The sequence below is a fragment of the Tachypleus tridentatus genome, chromosome 8, assembly GCF_004210375.1.
Source record: "Tachypleus tridentatus isolate NWPU-2018 chromosome 8, ASM421037v1, whole genome shotgun sequence".
In the NCBI taxonomy this organism is placed as follows: domain Eukaryota; kingdom Metazoa; phylum Arthropoda; class Merostomata; order Xiphosura; family Limulidae; genus Tachypleus; species Tachypleus tridentatus.
In genome coordinates, this window is record NC_134832.1 from 18890935 (window position 1) to 18915891 (window position 24957).

At 34.6% G+C, this 24957-nt stretch overlaps 1 protein-coding gene and 1 long non-coding RNA gene across 5 annotated transcripts in view; one reads left to right on the plus strand and one right to left on the minus strand.

Moving 5' to 3' along the window:
* The first annotated feature begins 51 nt into the window (after positions 1 to 51).
* On the plus strand, positions 52 to 24607 carry LOC143258617 (uncharacterized). Its single transcript, XR_013032404.1, has 4 exons — positions 52 to 167; positions 2964 to 3124; positions 17630 to 17695; positions 24453 to 24607. It is a non-coding gene; the product is annotated as an uncharacterized LOC143258617 (long non-coding RNA).
* LOC143258616 (uncharacterized) overlaps positions 12196 to 24957 on the minus strand; it is a 141640-nt gene continuing 128878 nt past the window's right edge. For all 4 annotated transcript variants that reach the window (XM_076517836.1, XM_076517834.1, XM_076517833.1 and 1 more), the window contains 6 exons: positions 22237 to 22335; positions 19287 to 19385; positions 17320 to 17418; positions 16211 to 16411; positions 14811 to 15002; positions 12196 to 13657 (listed from right to left, as the gene is read on the minus strand). In XM_076517836.1, the coding sequence (XP_076373951.1) occupies positions 12257 to 13657; positions 14811 to 15002; positions 16211 to 16411; positions 17320 to 17418; positions 19287 to 19385; positions 22237 to 22335 (2091 nt within the window). In that variant the 3' untranslated portion in view covers positions 12196 to 12256. The remainder of the gene's footprint in view (positions 13658 to 14810; positions 15003 to 16210; positions 16412 to 17319; positions 17419 to 19286; positions 19386 to 22236; positions 22336 to 24957) is intronic.

The window sequence follows — 24957 nt, forward strand, 5'->3', positions numbered from 1 at the left end:
TGCGTCCCATAGCAACGTAGTGAATGCACTGAAACTCATGCGCTGTATTGCCGCTCGCTGTGTAATGCCATTCTATGTTGAGCTTTGACGAAGATTAGACAACCACGTTGATTTCAAGCTACAACAAATCATCAGGGATTTTACTTGATAAACTAAAGGTGTCACAGGTATTTACCCATTAATTTCATTTATCTTTTATTGAAAAGTAAAACATAGCATGCATGTATAAGTGTATTGTGTATAGGTCAAAACTATGAAGCATTTAGCCGGTGTTGTGTCCTCTGTGAGATCGTTTTGCACCAGCAACCTTGCTGTCATATCAGTAAACTCCAGGAGGGCAAAACAACTCGATATTGATACTGTTATAGACACATTTGCTGCCAATCACCAGAACAGGCGCATTGTTTTGAAGTAATATTGACTATAAACACAACATGATGAAAGATAGTTAGCCTGATAGTGACCTTACTTTTCCTCAGAGTGTATTAACTTCACATGGGATAATTCGTTTCTGCTATGTAAACTATGTTTTTATGTTATATTTCTTTTGATTTGTAGCTTTACTCTTAATGGTATATTAAATGTTCAATCTAAGCTAATCTTTATTTTCTTTATTATTATGTATTACCTTGGGTGGAATTTAGGTGAGCCTCTTCTTTTACAGTTTACACATACGCATATTTTCATAAACAGATTATTTTCAATTTGTAATAATGAATTATAAATCAAGAGTATGAGTTTCTAATGAAAACTGCATTGAAAACGCAGCTCAAAACAGCACACCTTTCTGAAGTGTACCTTGGTATTTATATTATCATAATTGACCATCTATATTTCATATTGATGGTATTTTGGGAAGCCCCTCTACAGTATACTTCAGCCACCCCCTCCCCAACGAAAATAATCATCTTATAACCATTGGTGAAAATAATACATTCATGAATAGTCAACAGTTTTGGTTGGACAGTTTTATTTTATGATGTCAGTTCGCGTAATTTTTGAACAGCCCTCCTAGTCTCCCATCATGTTTTCGTTATACGCTCCTTGATAGTGGCGTTCAGAATCCAGTATACCTTGATGGAAGCGCTTGCTTTGCTCCCTTGAGTATGCTCCCATGTTCTCTTTGAATTTATCAAGATGAGCGTCAAGGATATGGACTTTAAGGGACATTCTGCAGCTAATTTTGCCGTAGTTCTTTACCAAAGCCTCAATAAATTACATATAATTTTCGGCCTTGTGATTACCTAAGAATCCCTGAACCACTGCGAAGACACCAGCTTTGACCTTTGCCTCAGACAACTTAGGGAAGAAGCCTCGAAGCTACTTGAAGGCTGCAGACTCCTTGTCAAAAGCTGTGACAAATTGTTTCATGAGAACCAATTTTATGTGCAATGGTGGGAACAACACCTTCTGGAGGTCCACTAGTGGCTCACACTTGACATTGTGCCTCCAAACAGAAAACTCTGTCTGTTGTGGCCAGTGCTTCCTGTTGTTGTGCGCTGCAGTGTCCCTGCTGTCCCAAAGACAAAGATAACAGAGAAACTTGGTAAAGCCTCCTTGGAGACCAATCAGAAATACCATAATTTTGTTGTATCCGATAACCTCCCAGCCATACTCATCATACTTCAAGGCTTCTAGCAAGGCCTTGATGCTGTTGTATTCCTCTTTGAGGTGCACCGAATGAGCCAGGGGAAGAGACTGATACTTATTCTCCCGTTATGGAGCAGCACAGCTTTGAGGCTTATTGATGAGCTATCAATGAAGAGGTGCCATTTGTTCGGGTTACAGGCAATTCCATATTGCCTCGCACAGACCGAATACATTGTGGCAGAAACAGAGCCCATCTTGACGAGTGAAGAAGCTTGAAAAATATCGTTGACGCTTTCTCTGACTTGCGACTTGCACACTTTCATCTAACAAATCCCACTCCTTGAGCCAACATGTTAAAAGCTCGGCATTCGACTTTGTTAGACCAAGATCTCTGATCATGTCATTGAGGTCTCTTTGCTTGGGACATAGTATGGGTTTCTCTCACCAACTGCACCTCTGAAATTGTAACCTGGATCAGGTCACAAAAACAAAGTTTGAAGGGAAATATAGGCCTTTTCCATTTACTTTAGGCATAAGCAATTGGGAAACAACACTTTTTATCCCAGGAACAAGAAAAAGTAAAAATTTTGTTACATAGTGTAACAGACGCCATTGGTCGCAGAAGTGTTTTACGGGCCGAAGTTTGTTGGTTGGTTTGACCTTTTATGGCGCAAAACGACTAGGTTATCTGCGCCTCAAAGTTGGTATAACTTAAAAGTGACTTTTGATATCTGGCTTATGGTGGCTTTTGGAGTAAGAACTTCGACTGAGTTTATGTATCATTGCAATAGTAGCAGCTAGTTTTTCATTGCATTACTCTCTAAGATATATAATACGTTTGCGTCCTTTTCCCCACACTGTTTGTATGTTGTGTTATAGAACATTTAATAAAGTTGTTTTTTTTTTCGGTGTAAGGGCGTTACGGGATCTATAAATGTACTTACGTCAAGATACTCAAATGTTATTTGCGCTAACCGTCCTCAATTTAGAAGTGATAGATTAGAGAGAAGGCAGCTAGTAAACTTGGGCTAGTTTTTAATCAATGAATAGTGGAACTTACCGTAACGTAATAACGCTTCATGGTTGAAAAAGCAAGAAGGTTCAGTGACGGGCATTTGAACTCACGACCCACACACTGCGTGTCAATGGTGAGCCATTGGGCCATGCGAAGCCTGTTTAGAATAAATCTAAAGACATGAAGTACATTGCTTTTAATAGCAAAAATTAAGGTTTTACATAAAACTATAGGAAACGGCGTAATTACAAACATAAACAGACTCTAAGCAGATTCAATTTCTCAAGTGCAATGTCACAACAAACCTTGAAATTTTGTAGTATTGTACAATCTGACGCTACCTTATTATTTCTTTTAGGTTCACCTTACACAACAACTCTTTCAAGCGCCATATTGAAATTGCAAGAAAGCGGTGCACTCCACGTGCTAAAACAACAATGGTGGAAGCGCAAAGGGCCTGTATGTACACAAGAAGAAAGTACAGGATCAGGGTCTGCTTGTGAACTTGGTTTATACAACGTAAGAGGTGTTTTTGTTGTTCTTATGGCTGGATTAAGCTTCGCGTGCATTATTTTTGTATGTGAATTTATTTGGAGATCACGAAGAGTTGTTGTGGATAAAGGGTAAGAAGAATTAATTAAAATATTAATCACTAATGTTGAGTTATTCTTAATTTTTAAAGACGTTTTATACGTACCTAATGACATATTTAATAGTATTTTAGTGAAGTGTTTCTGTACTTAAGAAAAGCAATATATTTCTTCCTTTGTTTATCGAAACCAACTTAAATATGTTTTGATTTTTAGGCCCGGCATGGCCAGGTGGGTTAAGGCGTGCGTCTCGTAATCTGAGGGTCACAGGTTCGCATCCCCGTTGCGCCAAACATGCTCACCCTTTTAACCGTGGGGGCGTTATAATGTAACGATCAATCCCGCTATTCGTTGGCAAAAAAGTAGCCCAAGAGTTGGCGGTGGGTGGTGATGACCAGCTGCCTTCCCTCTAGTCTTACACTGCTAAATTAGGGACGGCTAACGCAGATAGCCCTCGAGTAGCTTTCCGCAAAATTAAAAAAAAACTTGATTTTTATTGGGAAAAACGTATTGTTTTAACGCAACTTAATTTTTATCTAATGTATTTTTAGCTTGTTTTCTAAAACCAATATTGGGCCTGGCATGGCCTAGCGCGTTAAGGCGTGCACTTCGTAATCTGAGGGTCGCGGGTTCGCGCCCGAGTCGCGCTAAACATGCTCGCTCTCCAGCCGTGGGGGCGTTGTAATGTGACGGTCAATCCCACTTTTCGTTGGTAAAAGAGTAGCCCAAGAGTTGGCGGTGGGTGATGATGACTAGCTGCCTTCCCTCTAGTCTTACACTGCTAAATTAGGGACGGCTAGCACAGATAGCCCTCGAGTAGCTTTGTGCGAAATTCCAAATCAAAATCAAAACTAATATATCTGCTACTGTTTACGAAAAACTGTTACATGATTGCTTTGTACGAGAAATTCAAGCTCAGTAAGTAAAACTGACGCTTTTTAAGGTGAATTAAGGTGAAACTTGACAAACAGATAAAAAACTGGAAACTAAAAGATCTAGTTTTTACGGAATTAATCAGTATGTCTGACATAATCACACATACTAACTTAGTTACTGAAAGATTATTTTGTGTAAAAAACATGAAGCGATTCTGCACAGCAGATATTAAAAGTTGCTGTGCTATTCCGTTTCGTCCGCCCCCAGTGGCACAGTGGCATGTCTGCAGACTTCAACTGCTTAAAACTGGGTTTCGATACCCATGTATAACAAAAGAAAGAGAGTTTTTTGAACATAACAAAAACTAACAAACCGTTTTGTTCTATGATCAAATTTTATTTCCTAAATATGTTTATTTGCTGAGAGTTGATTGTCGTTCTCGTATGTTTAGATATTGCAGAAACTCGAACCCAAACATTTTGTGGTTAAAACTTTGTCATCGATTTATTTAATGGTATACTGTCAACAAAATTATTAGCGACATATCATTGTTTGTGACCTGGTGACAAATAACTAAGCAACTGGTAGAAAAAATAAGTACTAACGTACAGCATTCGTTTTCTTTATGTAACGAATGGAGTTTAAGTTCATTGTTTGTTATATTAGGATTATAGTAAAGATACTTTTATATACTACTTACATTTAAAAAAACAACTTATTACACTGTACGTATGGAAGCACCTGCATAATATTTGTGCGCGTGATTTGTTTGTTTGGAAACAAGCACAAAACAACGTAATGGGCTATCTATACTCTGCCTTCAGGGGGAATCGGAACCCGATTTCTAGCGGTGTGAGGCCGTGGTGGTGGAGCTGTGCGTGTGGTGTGTTGGCGTGTACTTTAGTATTGAACTAATTTTGTTTGTTCGTTTTTCTCTCTCTCTTAGAAGCACACTTTGTGAGTTACATTCTATTTTAGATTCTGTTACAAGTTGTAATTACTAACTTACCATAATCTGTGTAGGAACCACTCTGTGTAGATCTGTGTAATGAACTGAAATTTGCCATCACTTGTGGAGGATCAACCAAACCAGTTAAAAAATTGTGTGAGGATCACCAACCTGAAAATGACCTTCCCTTCATGCCACTTGCAGGATTTGAAACGTGGATTCCAAAGCAAGAGTTTCGTGACACGAGGACACTGGGCTGCCTTTACAGCCCCTCACTGATGATGGCGTTAGTTACTTCCGATATGGGGCCCGGCATGGCCAGGTGGTTAAGGCACTCGACTCGTAATCTGAGAGTTACGGATTTGAATCTCCGTCACGCCAAACATGCTCGCCCTTTCAGCCGTGGGGACGTTATAATGTGACGGTCAATCCCACTATTCGTTGGTAAAAGAGTAGCCTTACACTGCTAAATTAAGGACGGCTAGCGCATGTAGCCCTCGAGTAGCTTGGCGCAAAATTCAAAACAAACCAAATTTTCCGAAGTGTGCAAGACGATGTTAACATTATCTAGTGCGGCATTTATGTCGGAGAATACCTACATATATTTTACTGATGTCTGTCTGTTTTCTGGTAGAGATGTTTATGTCAACAGCAAATAAAATCGAAAGCTGTTTTGACCACTTTATAAACGCAGAAAGGTCGATTAGCCGTTGTAAGTTGTCTAATTTATGTTGGTAAAGTTCATATGACTAACTGAAGTTTACTTTATACTACGAATGTGTTATCAATTAATATTAAAATATCAGTTAGTTGAATTTGTGTTAGAAGGAACCATTTTATTAAATTCATAAAATATTAGGTAACATGAAGTGACATAGGGCTTTGCAAGTCAGTGGTGTAGTTCATTGGTCTATATATAGGCTTTTCAAAAATGAAGATTTATATAGGCTTTTCTATATGCTAACTTTTATGAGGGCAGTTAAGTAAAACACAAAAACAGAACAATTTATCTGCTTAGTGTTTCATTCATATTTCATTCGTAAAGTTGAATCTTTAATGTTTTATTTTTATGTAGTCAATAATTCATAATACAAATGATATAAGACATTTAGTGTGTGACCAGTATCTGAAAACGTATCTGGGTATCATTCAGCCTGGGCTACACAACTGTTTCTTTTCTTTTTCAGGCATGGAATAAAGTATTAAAGGCAACAAAAATTCTAAGCGGTAGTAAAAATGCTCAAAAGTGCTTGTACTGTACGCCGATGATTTAATGTTTGTTTCATAAAGCTTTGAATTGCTTCACACTGCTCACGTATTTCAACATGCTCAACGGTGAGTCTCTTTTCAGTGTAAATAAGTCCACACTGACGTTTATATTGAATATTCTTAGATTATAAACAGTACAGACATAAGAAATGTGTTTTTATATCCATGGTGTGCAGCCTTAACAGGATTTTTTTTTTTCAGTTTTACTTATTTAGTTTCTCTCTCAATTGTTATGACCATATTCCAATCAATACAATTACCACCCATAGTTTAATATTAGGCTTAATTACAAGCTAAATAAGATCCAGTCAGTTCTTCTAAAATCGGCTCAACCAGCATATTCGAATCTTTCTCGGTTCCCAGTGCTCTTAGTATCTCAGCGAATTTTTCACGGCGCCCCTAGGCAAAAAGAAGAACCTCATAGTTCTGTTTATTAAGTAGTTTGGTCCAAACAACTTAATACTTAATAAATATTTATGTCCTAACAACTTAGTAGCCGTTTGAAAGAATAACACACGTAAATTGAAAGTGAAAACAATATTTTTATACCATTTTTAGATAATCACAATTACTAATGGGATGATGTACGCGTCTGTTGGGCATTGCACAACTTCTCAAACCTTGAAAATCAGATTGGGTACCGCCACCTTCATTTTTTGTTCCACGTTGATTTTCGCGCGGTACCCGATTTTTATCACAGCAACTGACGAAAACCCAGCTTTGCAGAGATATGACGTCGCAAATAAAATTAGTATTTGATGAGCTTTAGCATTTAGTAGCGGATATCCAACTCTTACTGATATCCAAAACTTAGTTTTATGTTGCCAAATTTTCTTATTCTGCGCAGGTAAATTCAGATGGGGCCTTAGCCTTGAATGGGTCTTGGATCCATGCAAACTTTTCCATATCTTCTGGAAGAGACCCCGCATGGCCAAGCGGGTTCGCATCCCCGTCGCGCCAAACATGCTGGCCCTTTCAGCCGTGGGGGCGTTATAAGGTTACGGTCAATCCCACTATTCGTTGGTTAAAGAGTAGCCCAAGAGTTGGCGGTGGATGGTAATGACTAGCTGCCTCCCCTCTAGTCTTACACTGCTAAATTAGGGACGGCTTGCACAGATAGCCCTTGAGTAGCTTTGTGCGAAATTCAAAAACAAAAACAAACAATCTTCTGGAAAGTAATTTTCAAACCAATCATTGAGCTGCGTTAGGTGCTTCTCAAAAACAGATTTTAGTTCGTGGGTCAAATCAACTTCATTGGATGTAACAAGCTGCTGCAATAGAGGAAAATAGTCTTTGCCACCATCTTCATTCATTTTTCTTCTCTGTAGTAGTAACTTTTTTCTGAAGGCTAAAACCTTCTCTGTATCTCAGAGCGGCTGGTATAGGTATTAACACTTTTATTAATAAGCAGAGAACAACGTTTCGACCTTCCTAGATCATCTTCAGGCTGACAAAGAGAGTTTTGTAACTGACTGTTGCCGGACACATTTCTTAGGGACAAAAGTATAAATGGGTACGAGATTGTAGGGGGCGTTGCAGTTGGATGTTAGGTTAGTAATTAGTATAGATATAAGAGTGTTCCTTTATATTGGTTTAATTCTGGTATTAGTTGCTGTATAAGTAGGGCTTCTTTGATTTTGTGTTTGTTTATATTGGTTTCCCTACTTAGTATCTGTGAGTTTTCTATGGTTATGTTGTATTTATTTGAGTTGCAGTGTTCAAAAACTTGTGAAAATATTTTTTTTTTGTTCTTTGAATCTGGTTTTCATTTTTCTGCTTGTTTCTCTATTATAGAAGTCGTGGCAGTTGGTATATTGTATTTTATAGATTACGTTTGTGTTGTGTTTGTCAGTGTAGTTTTAACATAGTATGGATTTTAGTTTTGTACCTGGTTTTTGAACAAATTTGGTGTTTACTGGAATCTTGCATTTTGTTATAAGTTTTTTCCAAATGTTGGTTATTTTGTCGTTAATGTCGGGAACATACGATATGCAGCAGTATGAGGTTTTGTAGTTTGTTATATCTTGAGATTTGTTGTTGTTGGTGGTCTAGTTGTGTGCATTTAATATTTTCCATGGTTTTTTGAGGAAATTTGTTGATGTTGATGAAGTGTTTTATTTTGTTGATTTCGTCGTTAATTTTATCGGGTGAACATAGTTTTGTGGCTGTGTTCATTTGGTTTCTTAATATGTTGAGTTTTTGTTTGGTTTCATGTGCTGAGTCCCAGGGAATGTATAGTCTAGTAGTCTAGTATGGGTAATTTTTCTGTGGATTTCTGTTTTAAATTGTGTATCAGTTCTAGTGATCTTAAGGTTAAAAAATGCTATTTGGTTAGTTTTCCCTGCATCGAGTTAACGTGATTGAGAAAAACTTAATGTGTGTTCTGTAGATGTGAATCCAGCAATTGTATCATCAACATACCTGTAGCAATATAGTGGTAGGTGTAAGGGCGAATTGATCGCTTGAAATTCAATCTATATCATAAAAATGTTGCTAGAACTAGAGACATGGGATTCCCCATACTTAGGCCATTTATTTGTAGGTAGTTTTGGTTATTGAACATAAAGCTAGCTTTGGTGGTAGTGAATTTTATAAGGGTTGCTTATTGGTTGCTGAGGATGTGTATCAATGGGTTGGGATCTTGGATATAAAGTTCTAAGGCTATCTTGCAGGCTTTAGTTGTTGGGACTTATGTGAGGAGGGAGATTACATCAAAACTGGCCATTAAAGGCTTTATGATTTAGTTGATTAATATATTTAAAGTTAAAAGAGTCTTTGACAAAGAAGCCAACTGTTGTAACATATTTAGAAAATGCCCACGTAAGTTTCAGAATGCGCGTGTTGCTTTCCTGCAGAGAGAAATTCAATGCATTCAGTTTTTCGAAGAGATCGCACAAGTATGCTAATTTTGACAAAAATTCAGTATCCAAGACGTTTTTAGCACATTCGTGTTCTTCTTCTTCGAGATAAGAGTAGAGTTCCTGTTGTAATTCGAACACACGGAACAGTACATTCCCGCGGGAGAGTCATTGCGAGCCACAGTAGTATAACAAAGATGTGTGCTCAGATCTCATATCCTCACACAGTTTTTAAAAAAACCTCACCTTCTATGGCCGAGTTTTTATAAAGTTCACCACTTTCAACACACTTTCCAGTACTAGGTTCAGTGCTGAACTCAGGTGCTTTGACGCAAGAACTTCCTTGTGAATTATGCAGTGGGTTTATAGTACATCAAGAGTTTTGCTTCGTTTGAGTGTCTGCAGTCCTCCATAACAGTCAGACATAAAGCGACCACCATAGGTACAGACGCCAACGCACTTAGTTCAGTCTGAGTTGTTTCACACATAAAAGTGTCAAGGATCTCGAACAAGTCTTGAACTTTTGTACCTGCAGTACCTTTTACAAAAAAGGTCTTCCACAATTTTGTCTCCATCCAAGAACCGTGTGTAGCAAATCAAATGAGCATCTTTGTTACTATCCTTCACCTCATCTAGCTGTAACCCGAATTCCTCTGCTTTCATTTTCTCAATTAGCTGATCGATGAGGTCTTCGGTCATGTGTTGGATTCTACGACTGATGGTATTGTTGAATAAATGAACCTTTAAAAGTAGTCTTTTAAAGACATTGTCTTCAACAATGTGCAAAAGATTACTTGACAGGGTAGCTACCTTTATACATTGTAATGATAATAAGCATACCTAGTACCTAGCTTATGTGGTTCATGATGATTTACTGTAGTTATAGACTATTTCATCACATTAGATGAAATGTTAAGATGCAACTGGAAATTGTCAAGAAGATTTGAGAATATAATAAGCATTTATAGTTTCTGTGTAACTAAATTCTTTCTACATAATGCATAGCAATGAACAAAATATTCTTAGACTAAGACAGAACCTCCATTAAATGCGTGTGGAATTTTACCAGTAGAAAAGTAGTCTTTTGAAATAAAACACATACGTCTAAAACATCGCTTTAAATAAGCTTTCGTGTCTTTTGAAGTAATTTTATACGAATGTATGTAATAAATGCATTATTATGTGTATTTATTCTCTTCACTTCATACATAATACAGGGCTTGACTCTCTAAAGACACCTATTGAATAGCGTGGAAAGCATTGAGTATCTGTATGTTACAGTCATGTAATGTACGTCTATTATCTTTTTCTCTCAACACTTAAGTTTTTTTTTAAGGAGTACTACATATTCAGTATTTATAAAAAAACTAATTTCAAAGGGTAATGATAACACCGTTCACATCAGTATTATGATGTTTTTAGCTAATGCAAAATATAGAAAATACAAATCGATTTATTAATATCCCTACGACCTTCGCAGTACTTTGTTTAGTGTTTTTGTTGTGGGCTGGAAAAATAATAACAAGAATAAGAATTACAAACGGGCAGTTTGAGGAAATTTTCTTTTCCTTATATAAGTGTAACATGCGTGGTGTTTTGTGTATTTCTATATGTATATAGCCTTAGAAGTCAATAGTTAATATTTTTAAATGTTGTTTTAGAACTGTATATTTACTGTTTAACATGTTTTTTGCTCAAACGTTCTATTAGGGGTTTGTATAATCCCTATTATGAATCATTATTGTGGTTCATGTTAATTTATCACCTTTATTTCCTTTGAATGACTTCATAAAACTTTCTGCCTAAAGTTCTTCTCCCGAATTATTTTAGTCACAGAAATAAGTTAGTAAAGTAAATAAGGTAAGAGACTACTTTTATCTTTAATAAGATAAAGTACAAATAACTGTACTTATGATATGTACATCTATACTCTTTTTCTTTTTGAGTGTCAAATTTTGTTTCAACTGAAACTGTGAAAAGCAAAATGCCAATGAAAATACATAGTTTATTGACAAATTATTTCTGTTGCTTAATTTTTCATAAAGAAATAAAACATGTTACTGAAAATCGTAAGCACTGTAACAGGATACCTATAATATTGTCTAGATTTTTAACATTTTTTTTTCTGAATATATTATACTGCCAGAGTTGGACAAAAACCAAAGAACATTTGTTTTGAACTAGAAAAAGTATATTGGTACTATTAACGTATTTCCCACCAACGAGATTACCTATTTCATATCTGGATTTATTTTAGGAGTCATAACATTTTTCAAACATATTGCTGTTAAGTTTTAGCATTGCTTTGAAATTTTCTAGACATCAAGAAGAATGAATGGAATATATAAGTTCTGTTTCCCCTTCCCTATTAAATAGTTATAGAATTTAGTAGATGACTGTGTAAAGTGTGTTTTGACGTGAGCAGTGTCTTAACAGTCTGTACATTAAGGCCTACACAGACATGGATTTCTTTCTCACCGTTTACAGACGGAACTTTCAAGAGAGTTTGACAGAAGTTAAGTATGTGTTACAACAAGGAATAATTCAAGTAGGCCCATTAGATTCGTTATTCGATGTGGCTGAGAATTTTATGTCATTATCATGAGACCAAGACGTTTTGTGTATCCCTAGAACTTTTCTAGGAACACCAGGAGAAACTAACAAAAAATGGGACTGTCCCGGCAAAAGCGAGAAATGTGATGACCCTAGTTTCAATAAATTATCCTATGATCAGTCACAAAACACGATGTGATAGCAAACTACTATGAGAACACGTTTTATAGTTTGGCATGAAGTTACTTTTTTATGCTACAATTATACTTTTAAAATTCTCACAATAGATGGCTCTAACGCCAGATCTAGGTTTGCACTTGTAAATACAAATATGTAGCACCGAGTACAGTAATTTTGGCAGTTTGAATTAGGTATGACGCTAATTTTTTGGTAATATAGTCTATATGATAATCGCTGTCGATTAGGTATAACTACCTTCATATCTTATAAAATAATTATAATTCCTAAATAAGAAACAAATTCAGAGCAAAATAATAAAAGACAAGATAATTTTATAGGAAAAAGTAAAAACTTTACAGAAACATATTTAATGACATCAGACTAGGCTGGAGCCATTCAAAGTTTCTCCTGCGAATTCAAGTTCTTCCTTCATTTGATATAGTTGATCTTCTGTACAATTAATAGGTCTTACATCACTAGCGTAATGAACGTAAGAATTCGGGGTATACTGACAGTCATACCTCCACGCCCTGTTAGAACTGTAACCACTCGTGCTCTGAGGTCGAACAAAATCACTGTGTCGCAGAGGATGATGCTGGTTATATTCAACTTGTGTAGGAGAGCTAGGATGATGCGAATCATGAGGGGGCGTGATCGCTGGTGGTCTCTGATATGGGGCACCAGAAGAATCACTGATACTGGGAGACATTTTGGTTTGATATCCAGAGTCACTAGCGGGCGAGTGGTCATTCGGGTGGTCAAAGGATGTTTCAAGGTATGGTAAATGGCCACGTATTGAGCCATTGTAAGTTCTCAAGTCACCATCACTTCTACTGTCCCTTTTAATATCCAATAGGTTATCAGGATTCACAGAGTCATTGAGTTCGTTTTGCAATACAGCTGAATCACTTTGTCTCTGCTGAGGGCTGCAATTTTGATCAAACTTTGGTCTAGCACCTAATTTTTCAAAGTCTGTCTGAAGTCTTTGAACTAAACCCGTTGCTTGGTGATTATTAGCCTCCACTCTGACAGGAAGGTGGTTTGCGAGGTCATTAGGTTTTCCATGAGACGGCGAAATTGGGGCATGGAATCTTGGCACTGGTGTTATTATGTGAGTATCAGGAGAATGAACCCTAGTATACATATTGTTGTGAAAGTCATGACCGTTTCTTGACCTTTCGAAATGTGGAGAGCACAATCTGCGGGAGATTGTACCATGTAGCTCTGGAGAACAAACCCTTGGAGCAGAACCCAAAGCACTGTCTCCATCTGCCTCGGACAGTAACTCTTCTGACTTTGAACGCATTAATCCAGCCACACTTGATGAATTTTTCTTTTTCCTGACTGCAAGTGACCAATGATGCATCGTAGGATGTCGAATGTGGTTATTACTGGCTGAAGCCTGGTCTTTATGAGGATTAGTTGTTTTATTTTCAGACTCATTTCTTTTTGACTCTAACCAGCTCTGAAGCTCTGTTTTCATGTTATGCATCTGGACTCCTTGCTGTTTTTCAAGCTCCTGTCTTTCTTTAGATGTCCTTCTCTCCATCCTCTCTACACATTCGGTCCTCTCGTTAGCTAGTTTTTCCTTGACTGACTGATTGAGATTGAACAGTTGGCTTCTCGTGCGGCGCTCCAGATGAGCGATCTTGGCGTGTAGATCGTCATGAGCGTTGTCTATATGATCAATAAGTTCTTGTTTGTCCGACTCCATCTTCTTTTCCACATAACGAAAGAATGGAGCACAGTAACAGGTATAACCAACTCCTACTGGACCCTGCCAAACATATTATTAGTATTCAGATATCACCTCCTATATAACAAAGACATCCACACATAAAGATGGGAAAAAGTTTACTTCATATATTTTATAACACCAAAATAAATGTTTATGTGTTTCAAAACCCAAAGAATTATAACTATCTCACATTTGTCTTTGAGATAATTTATTATCTTAACTATAAAATTACTACTAGGTAATGGCAAATTTCCAAAAAATAACAAACAAAAAATGAAGTTTGCATATCCACCTTCATAATGTGCATGTTATCATATTTAAAAATAACTTAATATACATTATTTAATAGATTGTTTAGGCAGAGTATTCATGATGAAACTTTGTAAAATGGACGGCAACTTCCTGTTGTGGAGACACAAGTGTAGAGGAGAACGTTTTGAAAATCCTCTATACCTGTATCTCCACAACAGGAAGTTGCCGTCCATTTTACAAAGTTTCAACAACGAAAAAAACAGCTATAAATTGTAAAACATTACTCGTGCGCCACCAATAAAAATTAAACTGGTGTAACTGAGACAGTATTTAACCAAAACTGATACTGTAAATTAAATTGTTTTACTGAAAAAATATTTAAAATGTACGAAATATTAAAAGTCTAATAGGTATCCGTTGGACTACTTGTTGTACATTTTTTTTATTTGTAGCTGGTACAAAAAAATAAATTCAAACTTATGTTTTTAACATCTAAAAAAAGTTAAAAAGTAATTTTGAAACTTGTTTAACTGAAAGTGATCTAAAGAGTAAATATTTCATGCAACTCAAATGGCAGATATATGGTCGAAAAACCATATAATAAGTTTTGTTTTAATCAAATAAGTCCATGAAGAAATAATTACAGCAAAATTTAATTTCATATGATAAAAACAAAATTCATTGAATTGTTCTACTGTCAAAATTAAAATAAAAAATACTTGATTTTTATTCTTTAATTCTCGACAATACATTAGTATTTACGGAAAGTTAAGAAAATGAAGTAACAATTCTAGTAGATTTCCGTTGTCACTTTACAATAAATACTTTTTCTTTGAAATGTAAAAGAACTTTACTTATAAGCGATTTTTAATTGTGTTATAATATAAAGTTTTAAAAAATCCAGTTATTAATTTTTTTGTTTCAGTTATAACGTACATACTTTATTAATGCGTCCTGCCAGATCGACGTAATACTGCTCTCCCTTCTTTAGGGGTTCAGGAGGAAGCGAATCTAGCTTAGGGTCAGGAAAATTAGCTAAATTTGGAAACATATGACAACCATAGGGACTCCAATGACCAGACGGGCCCTGTCCTTTTTCATCTGGAAAATGTACCTTATGGCCACGTTTACTCTGCAAATAAGACAGTGAATTAATGAAAACAACTATAAATATATTATTAAATAAAACATGTTCTAAAATGTTTTAATCCTTTTATATTATTCGATGTTAAATTATGTCTTGAGTCTTTCAATCAGATTGGAATCTTAAGTGGTTTTCCAAACGCTCAAAATTAGAATAAGTGAATACAAATATTGATAATTTATTATGTGACATGCTTATTCAACACGTATTGGTGTTTTTTTATTACACGTGACGTTATATTTCTGGAAAATAAAAGGCATGAAAAATGGAATTTACAATTAACGGCATAATGATTTATACATGGATTTTGTAACAGTAACAAAAAATGTATTTGAAGTCTAGACATCAACAGTCTGAAAAAAAATTAAATAAGTAATAAAACACTTATGGTAACGATTTACATCTTGCATCCTTTACAAAACTTAGAAGTAAAGCTACTGTTTCTTTTATAATTTCCATTTCTGTAATACGTTTCTGGCTAAACCTTATGACAACATTAAAACTCCAATAAATTTTCGAAATATCATAATCTGGGGCACGATATGCCCAGTCTCAAGAATATGGTTGAATTTTTTTTCGAGTATTGATGCAAAGTTGCGCGAGGTTTATGTGTAAAAAACAAAATAAAAAAGCTTTTGTTGTTTTAATGGAAAGTTACACACTGAGCTATTCGCATTCTGTTGCAAGTCCTTAAACTTAACATTGATCCACTTTGCAAAAGCTTTCCTTAATTTTGAAATTATAAACTAGAAGGAAAGTATCTAGCCAACAGTACCAATTGCCAAATTTGGCTATTCTTTTCTGTCGGAATAGCGGGATTTGCCAATCAGTCCTATAACGCACCTACGGTCCCCAAAGTACAGATTGATTTTTGCGGTAACAGGACGTGAACCAAACCTTCGAATTTACAGTCAAACACAGTAACTACTAGGATACGTTCACTTCATTTCTATCGTTACTTGACTGAGACCCTTATCACTGCAGTTTCATCATAATCGAGAGATAAACGATACACAAAAACAAATGTTGTATTCAACTCACTTACAATAAAAATTACTTATATTAAAACGATCTGTGTCTGGAAAAAATACATATTTTTGTACGATGAATGTTGTCGGTGTAGAAAAATATTTTATGGGGAGTTGATTTTTTCTCCATTATTAAAGACAGTTTGTTTAACGCTTACGAATATGTACCTTTTTCTTTTCTTTCTTTAGTTTGCAGCTACTGTCTTTGCTACCCTGAGATGTTCCACTGTCCTTTTCACGTTTTTTGGTGGATTTTTTATCTTCCTTTTTCTCGTTCATTTTAATAACACGAGGAGGCGGGTTAGAAAGGATTTCGACGATTTCGGCAAATTCCTTTCGCTTTGCGATCTCCATAGCAACCTCTCCTTGCTGAAGAAAATAAATGAAATGCAGTCATTTAGATTAACTGGAATAAAGTCTGAATAATTAACTAGGTAGATAGATTTAAGAGATAGCAAACACACACACACATATATATATATTACATTTTTATATAAATCTTAAATTTCGAAATGAAGTACATAATGTTCGTTTAGATGTAGACCAAAGAACGAACAGTTTTCTTTGCGCAAAGCTACACAATTAGTTTTTGCACTCTGTCCACTCATAATAAACCGAACACCTCAACGTCCTAAACTTACCCCTGACCCACCATAGCACAAGAAAAAAAAAGTTCTACCACATAGCTGCGTCACATAAAAGGGCGAAGGAGGTTTTATTAACAGGAAATATAACTCACTTCCCAGATGTTTACATTGAGCGTAAATGTAGTTTTCTAATATTGTCTAAAATTCTAAGTTATACTTTCGATAAATATAAAAATTATTTAGTTACAAGAAGCATGTAGGGGTCAGATTTAAGTCAAATTTTGCCCAAGTTCCCCTTTATAGTTATTGAATAATATTTCCTATACTTAAGCATAAGATAAAATTATTGTTAAATACATTATTGTACTCAAGACACTTTAGTTTGAGGAAAAAAGAAAAGTTTAATATTAATCTTCATTGTATCACGAAGTCTGTGTGTAGTTAGTTTACAGTGATTCGAACCAAAAGACGAAAACTGTCGGCACAATAAATGAAAATAAAACATTAATTAATAAAAGCAAAACACAAAGAAGCAATAAATTTTAATCTAATACAGCCTATCCAATTTTACGTATTTCTTAGCGTTGTACTGCCAGTTATTAAAAGTTAGGACGAAAATTTGGATCACATTTATAATGTTATTGTCCTATTTTATTTTGTTTTCACTTTTAACACTGGGTTATTTCTAACCTTATTCTGAAGAGACTGATCGCAACCGGCCTCTAACAATATTCTTGTCAGTTTCCTTCGTCCCATAGCTGTAGCTATGTGTAAAGCAGTGTCACCGTTCTGTAGAAACAATGTAATTATATTATTATTATTGAAACCAAAAACAACTTCTATTTGGAAATATATTTTAGAACATAATGTATTGAAACACACAGTTAACTCAAATAGCTTTCGCAAATTAGTTCGAATTATCTTTAAAATAGTCACTTTTTTACTTGGGTCATATTTAAATAAAATATGGTAAAAATATAAAATTTTATTTTTTTTACAGGTTATATTTGGTGTCATCCACTATCTCGAAGTTCATTGCAATACGAATCACCTTTATATTTGCATGGTAAGTTTGTGTTTATATGTTATATACAAGCTGTATTATTGCTAAGAAAAGCAGTTATCTTTTTAACTTATTACCAATATATTATCTTACTTTAATTAACTTACAATAAGTACTATGGGTTTTACAGGTCTTTTGTAATTTCCTTATAATCGTGCAAAATATATTTAAAAAAAAATCAGGTGATTGTTTTTGTTTTTTGAATTTCGCGCAAAACTACACAAGGGCTATCTGCGCTAGCTGTTCCTAATTTAGCAGTGTAAGACTAGAGAGAAGGCAGCTAGTCATCACCACCCACCGTCAACTCTTGGGTTACTCTTTTACCGACAAACAGTGGGACTGACCGAAACATTATAACGCCCCCACGGTTGAAATGGTGAGCATATTTGGTGTGACGGGTATCCGGACCTGCGACCCCCAGAATACGAGTCGAATGCCTTAACCATCTGGCCATGCCTGGCCTATTACGTATTGTACTCAAAGAATACTTGCTCTTTAACATTGCATAACTGACATTCTGATAAAAACTAAGAAAGGGAAAAGGAATTTATTGAAGAATGCTGAATAATTCTTGAAATTTAATTTGTTCGATTTAAAAATTTCATGTAAAGTTACACAAGGGCTATCTGCATTAAGCCATCCCTAATTTGGAAATGAAGGGCTAGAAGGAAGGCAGTTAGCCAACGGCGAATACTGTCAAGTTTTGGGTTATTGTTGCTTCATCAAATAATGGAATTTGATCCTAACTTTTTAACTTATCGTCGGCCTTAAAGTGCAGAGTCCGTTTTTTGAGGCAGTTAACGCAACCTAAGAATCCTCAACTTCACAGTCCGGGCACACTAAGTACAAGGCTGCGCCCGGCACTTTGAAATCTAGTAGTCCCTTTAAAGAACGTGCGTTTAAGAGCCTTCCTAAATATACCATTCCTCAGAAGTCATTATTCTCACCACCTGAGACATGTTGAACAGTATTTGTGCAGACAGAGAAAATGATCAAGGAAATATCAGCCACTACAGATTGCCTATTAATTTAGGACAACTAACTGGTTCTTCCCAATTGTGCAAGTCTCCATACATGATAGAATAGCTCACTCAAACACTCGCTGTACCAAAAGTAATTTTACCAAGCTAGGTCAAGTATTGAATATTTATTATTATTTTGCAAATATCTGTTAGATAGCTTTTTTTTTAAACAAAAAAGCATATATTAGCATCAAAACGGACTTTCTTGGGCCTAACATGTTATTTCGTTTGTGCGAAATTCGCTAATGGCGTTAACTTACTGTTTCTAGTTATAAACAAAAGTTCTTTCGTTTTTGTTGAACTTTGATATAATAATTTGTTTAAAATATTATAGATACTGTGAATATTTTAGAAAATATTACAAGTATTTCAATAACACGTTTTTATTTCTTCAACAAAAAATTAAGTAACGAAAAAAATCTGTCAATGAACTATACTCGAACCCCGTATTTTGTTTTTCACAGTTCGGACTGTGAAAAATTTTGCCAATCAAAAAATATGTATGTACACATCACAAATACAGTTATTTCAAGTGGTTTTAATATTTTTTGAACAGAAAAGTAGTGTCTTACCTTATTTACTTCACTGACGTGACAGAAGGCACTGATTAAGATTCTCAAAACACCTGCATGTCCATACCGCGCTGCTGTGTGCAAAGGAGTATCTCCGTACTAAAAGCATAAAATACAATGAAACAAACAAGCTTTAAACCAAACGTTACATTTGTAGAATTTAAGTTACCTGTATATATATATATATATATATATATATATGTTTTAGATACCTAAACTTCTAATCGTGTGTACCTAACCTTTTTTGTATAAACAGATTATTGGATAACATATTTCTTTGCTAATTGATTAATTATAATTCGCATCGCCAAGCCACGCCCATGAAGGTTTGAATTCTAACATCAATCATTGTTGACATGCTAAAAATCAGAGGCTATGATTAAAAAAAGCTTTTTAATCATTAAATTAATTAAAATTATATCGACAAAATTAACTGATGATTACCTCGGAAGAATTTTCTTTTGTACTAGTTTGTTACGAGTTAATTGAGTAATAAATATATATTTATATAAAGGTTCAAAGGAAAGTGTAGTAATTATGTTCTCTCATTTTCTGCTGCACACACATTCTAAACAGTTAAGTAAGACTCGTATAACATATGTGATATATATGTATGTATATTAATAATTTGAGTTCTTTTTCTCAGTTTTGTACCTTACCAATAAGAGCCACCAATCAAATAACTCAATGAATGGCTAATTGCTCGCATTACAACAATATTTTCAAGTATTAAAATAATAATTACAAGTTTTCTTTCCAGACAATAATTTGATTGTGGTACATAAATGAAGCAATGAACATTACTGCAGAAGCTAAATAGCTAGTAATTTATGATCAACAACAAAGCATGTAACAAAAACTGACTTGTATAAATAGTCTTATTTTTTATTTTCTGGATAGTTTCCATGGACTTACTTGAAGATTTAACGTTTCTTTATTAATTATAGATATAACTATGACTTCACAACATATATTTATTATCAGGCCAGAATTTTGTAATAATGTGTAGAAGTGTTCAAAACTCCCATTTTGTTAAAAAAGAAATCAGTATACTACACGAAATTATCAAATATTCACACTAATGATTTATTTGTTTGCGAAAAACTGCATTACACGCTATCTCCTGAGCTCACAACAGAGAATGAGCTGGGAATTCTCATTTAGAAAAAGAAATGCAAAATATATTAATTGGCTTACTTGTTCAACACATGTGAAGGATGCACGGGTCATCAGGGAGTGACATAGGGATCGGCGTTTAGATCTACGAGTGTCATTGAAGTTTGATTAACAGAGATCAATTATAGGGGCCTTCAAGACATGGTGGAAGGAATCATATCCAACCGCCAACTTTCCTATGCCTCTCACCATTTTGCCCTAAGGGTGCCTTCAAAACCAAACGCTGACCTCGCTATGTCACTCCTCAGGGGGCCTTAATAATACATGCCAAGCTTGGCTGAGATTAAAAGCACACACAAACCCACACATAGATGACACTACTGAGAGTTCCTTGTCATCGTAAGTGATTACATTTTTGATTTATCGGATAGTGCGTGGCACTCTCTAAGTACAGATGGCACGGACGCCATATTAAAGCAATACAAAAGTCATCTGGATCTTTTTCTCTGCAGTTCACCAAAAGCTAGATATGAAAAGCGACCTGACAGTTGCTCTATCTTCAGTGTATCCACAGCGTCCCTCAGCTCAAAACTGGCGAACAGTCAAAAACCGATATTTCTTATTTTCGTTCATCATTTTTTTTTCTTCAAAAGGCCTAATACCTACCTAGTTTTACAAGTAACTGTAATTTTATCATCATTTAATAGAGCAAAACAGTCCTTATGAGGTTCGATTACCTATGTTATTATTATTCTAGGCAAAATTTTTTATAAAGCTTTAGAATACAGTCTATATCCTTGTAATCCACATACACCATCTTATAAAAAGTATACTAACAAGTATTAAGAAAAAAAATAATTCCTAAATAAAAAAAACAAACTATGTAAAGCAGGTAATTGAACCAGAGAAAATGAACCAAACAAGATAGGGGTGAAAGTGGGCGTATCACTTGATCCGGGTAATAATCACACCAAACGACGGAAAATAATACCTACATCATTGACTTTCTTAGTGGCAAAAGTTAAAACCAAGATTTCCAACTTTAAAATATTACTCTATTATACAATAATTACAAAATTAGTATTCTAACGTTAATTAAAGGAAAGGTATAATTACAAAAGCTAAGATTCTATTCAAACACCAAGCTTTCGATAGACAAAGTAGGGAAGCCTATGTAGGGATTTTATTCTCCATGTAAAGTTAAGAAAGCTTAGTCTACTATGTGATCAATTATCAATCAGGTGATATGTCCACTTCCATTTTTATCTTGTTTAATTCATTTTTTTCAAGTTCAGTGGCCAGCTCTATGTAGTTTTTTATTTAGGAATAATATTTTTCCTAATACTTGTTCACAGAAGTACGGATATGTAAGTGTATAATTATAATCGCACTTTTGTGCAGAAAAATATTTAGGAAACATAGTTTTCTCAGAGGTGAGCAAAGTTCTTGAACAACATATAACTCATTGAGTTGAGGCTTGAAATTGATTTATATTACTTTTTGCTGTCTCGGACATACGTTGTCCTTTTGGTGGTGTTTCAATATTATCTTATCCCTGAGCGAAGATATAAAACATCACAACTTTCTCAGAAGAATATTAAGCAATATGAAGGAGAAAGTTCCTTTTTTTTTTTTCAACATTATACTTTAGAATTATCTTAACATTTGTACATATTTATTCAATTCTTAGCTAGCAATGATTGTATGACAGCGTTACTATATTTTAAACATGGCAATAAATAAAACATACACAATGTACAAATAATAAACTTAACAACAGAACTTAGTACATGATATCTGTTTATTAAAATACATGATGATTCAGTTAACTTACGTTGTTTTTAATGTCTGGTTTACAACCAGCTAGGAGCAACACCCTGGAACTTTGATTATGACCACTTTGGCAAGCAAGATGTAACGCCGAAAAACCTCCCTGAAAGATTAAACAAGAAAAAAGATGGGAATATTCAGATACGCGTCAACTATATAAACTGTTAAACAGGTATTTCACACAGACACGCTATCAACTATGTAAACTGTTAAACAGGTATTTCACACAGACACGCTATCAACTATGTAAACTGTTAAACAGGTATTTCACACAGACACGCTATCAACTATGTAAACTGTTAAACAGGTATTTCACACAGACACGCTATCAACTATGTAAACTGTTAAACAGGTATTTCACACAGATACGCTATCAACTATGTAAACTGTTAAACAGGTATTTCACACAGATACGCTATCAACTATGTAAACTGTTAAACAGGTATTTCACACATATACGCTATCAACTATGTAAACTGTTAAACAGGTATTTCACACAGACACGCTATCAACTATGTAAACTGTTAAACGGGTACTTCACACAGACACGCTATCAACTATGTAAACTGTAAAACAGGTATTTCACACAGACACGCTATCAACTATGTAAACTGTTAAACAGGTATTTCACACAGACACGCTATCAACTATGTAAACTGTTAAACAGGTATTTCACACATTAAATGTAGTTATACGTAAGTAGCTTCTTGGGAAACAGTTAAATTTAAACTTTATGCGATATCAGCGCTTGTTCACAAAGAATGTATTCCACGTTTGTTTTTTTCATAGAAAAAGATACTAAAGTCAAATGGATAACTGTACAAGGTCAAGTTCTTATGTTTTGTACCTAATTTTAAAGAGCTATGTAGTCATATGATGAAAATGCCAGGTGACTATTTCTATCTTAATCTTATTAGATAATTATTATTTCTAATTAATTTTACAATTATTTTAAACACGAAACATAAACACATAAAACACGCAATTAAGATATTCTAACAATCAACCTTTTTCAATGTGTTTATTTATTTTGAATTTTAACCCTTGAAAATCCAAAAAAGGTACTCCATTATAGTGAAATTAACATGTTTCTTAAGGAATGGAATGTTATTATTTTTCTTTTTTTATTCTTTGGTACGAAAGACATGCGTATTTGTGGCAATTATTCTTATTTTAAAAATATAATTAACCGCTAGGTGAATTTCCTAATTGATACTGAAGTTTAATTTTTATTATCAGTTTACAATTTTCTCTTTATTAAATACGAATGATTTTACTTGTAAGATAAATTAAGAGCTAATTTCGCGCAAAGCTACACGAGGGCTATCTGCGCTAGTCGCCCATAATTTAGCAGTATAAGACTAGAGAGAAGGCAGCTAGTCATCACCATCCACCGCCAACTCTTAGGCTACTCTTTTGCCAACGAATAGTGGGATTAACCGTCTGAAAGGGCGAGCTTCTTCGTTAACGTGGATTCGAACCAGTTCCCCTCGGATTATGAGTCAAATGCCTTAACCAAATCAACATGCCGGGCCGAATTTTGGTAAGAAGGAGTTTACATGAAACTTTTAAGTGTTTGTAACAAACACAACAATGAACCTATCGTTCCGTTTTACCCATTCAACCCTGTCTTGAGGCTATTAATCAATAAACTTCTCTTTATTAGCAGTTATTGCTATTCTCTGCTTTATTATTAACAGTGTCCTGATATACATTTGTAGTTTAGGTGGGTTTTTCGTCATCACGAATTACATTGATATACCACAGAAAAATTTTGAAGTTTAAGTTTTTTATCTTTATACTCGCAAAAATTCTGTAATTTGCATACAGAATTAATGACATATCTCAATTTTACTTGAGGATATGCACAATGATATAACTCACATTACTGGTTTCCTTTTTCCTTGGAAACGGTGGAATTAAAGAAATTCCTTGTTTGGCAAAATTCAAACTAGGTACTGTAGAAAGACCCTTATTATCTAAAGATTTTGAATTCGTGTTTTATAATACCTATTAGAAAGGCACTTTATAGCACAAATATTTTAATGTTATTTATCTCTTTGAATAACTTATATATCCAATGAACAGGTATTCAAATTAGATTGAAAAAAAAGACAATGGTATGTAGTTATGAAAGTTAAACTGCAAACCAGTTAGAGTATTCTTAATGAAAATTTCAAGTCCAATTCATCACTTATTAATAATGATATTCAATAACAGTTGACTGTCGTGTTAGAGCTCAGCTACTCAATGAACTATGTGTGCTTTACCTACAGCCGAGGATCGAACCCCGGATTTTAGCTTTCTAAGTTCGTAAACCTACCACCAACCTACCGGAGGACGTCTAACAATGGAAGTTGGAGGCTACGTTTTTGTTCCACCTTGGATTTGGTATTGGAATGTTTAGTGAGAAGATAGTTTAAAAACTATATTTTAAAATTATCAGTCAATAAATGATCCTTTTAAATTTCTAATAAATATATTTCTAATTTATCTTCCATAGTTTTAATTGGATCGTTATTTTGTTTTAAAATGTAATGAACCTATAAATATAGGACAGTTTAAAATCCTCGCTAAAGCCAACAATGGACAAGAACAGCAAATAAAGGAAAGCCTCTCAATTAATAGGCTTAATTAAAGCGAAGTGGAAAGAACGAATGTGTAGTTCGTTTATTACTGATTGTTAGCGGTGTGTTAACTAGAAGAAAAACAAAATGGTGTAACA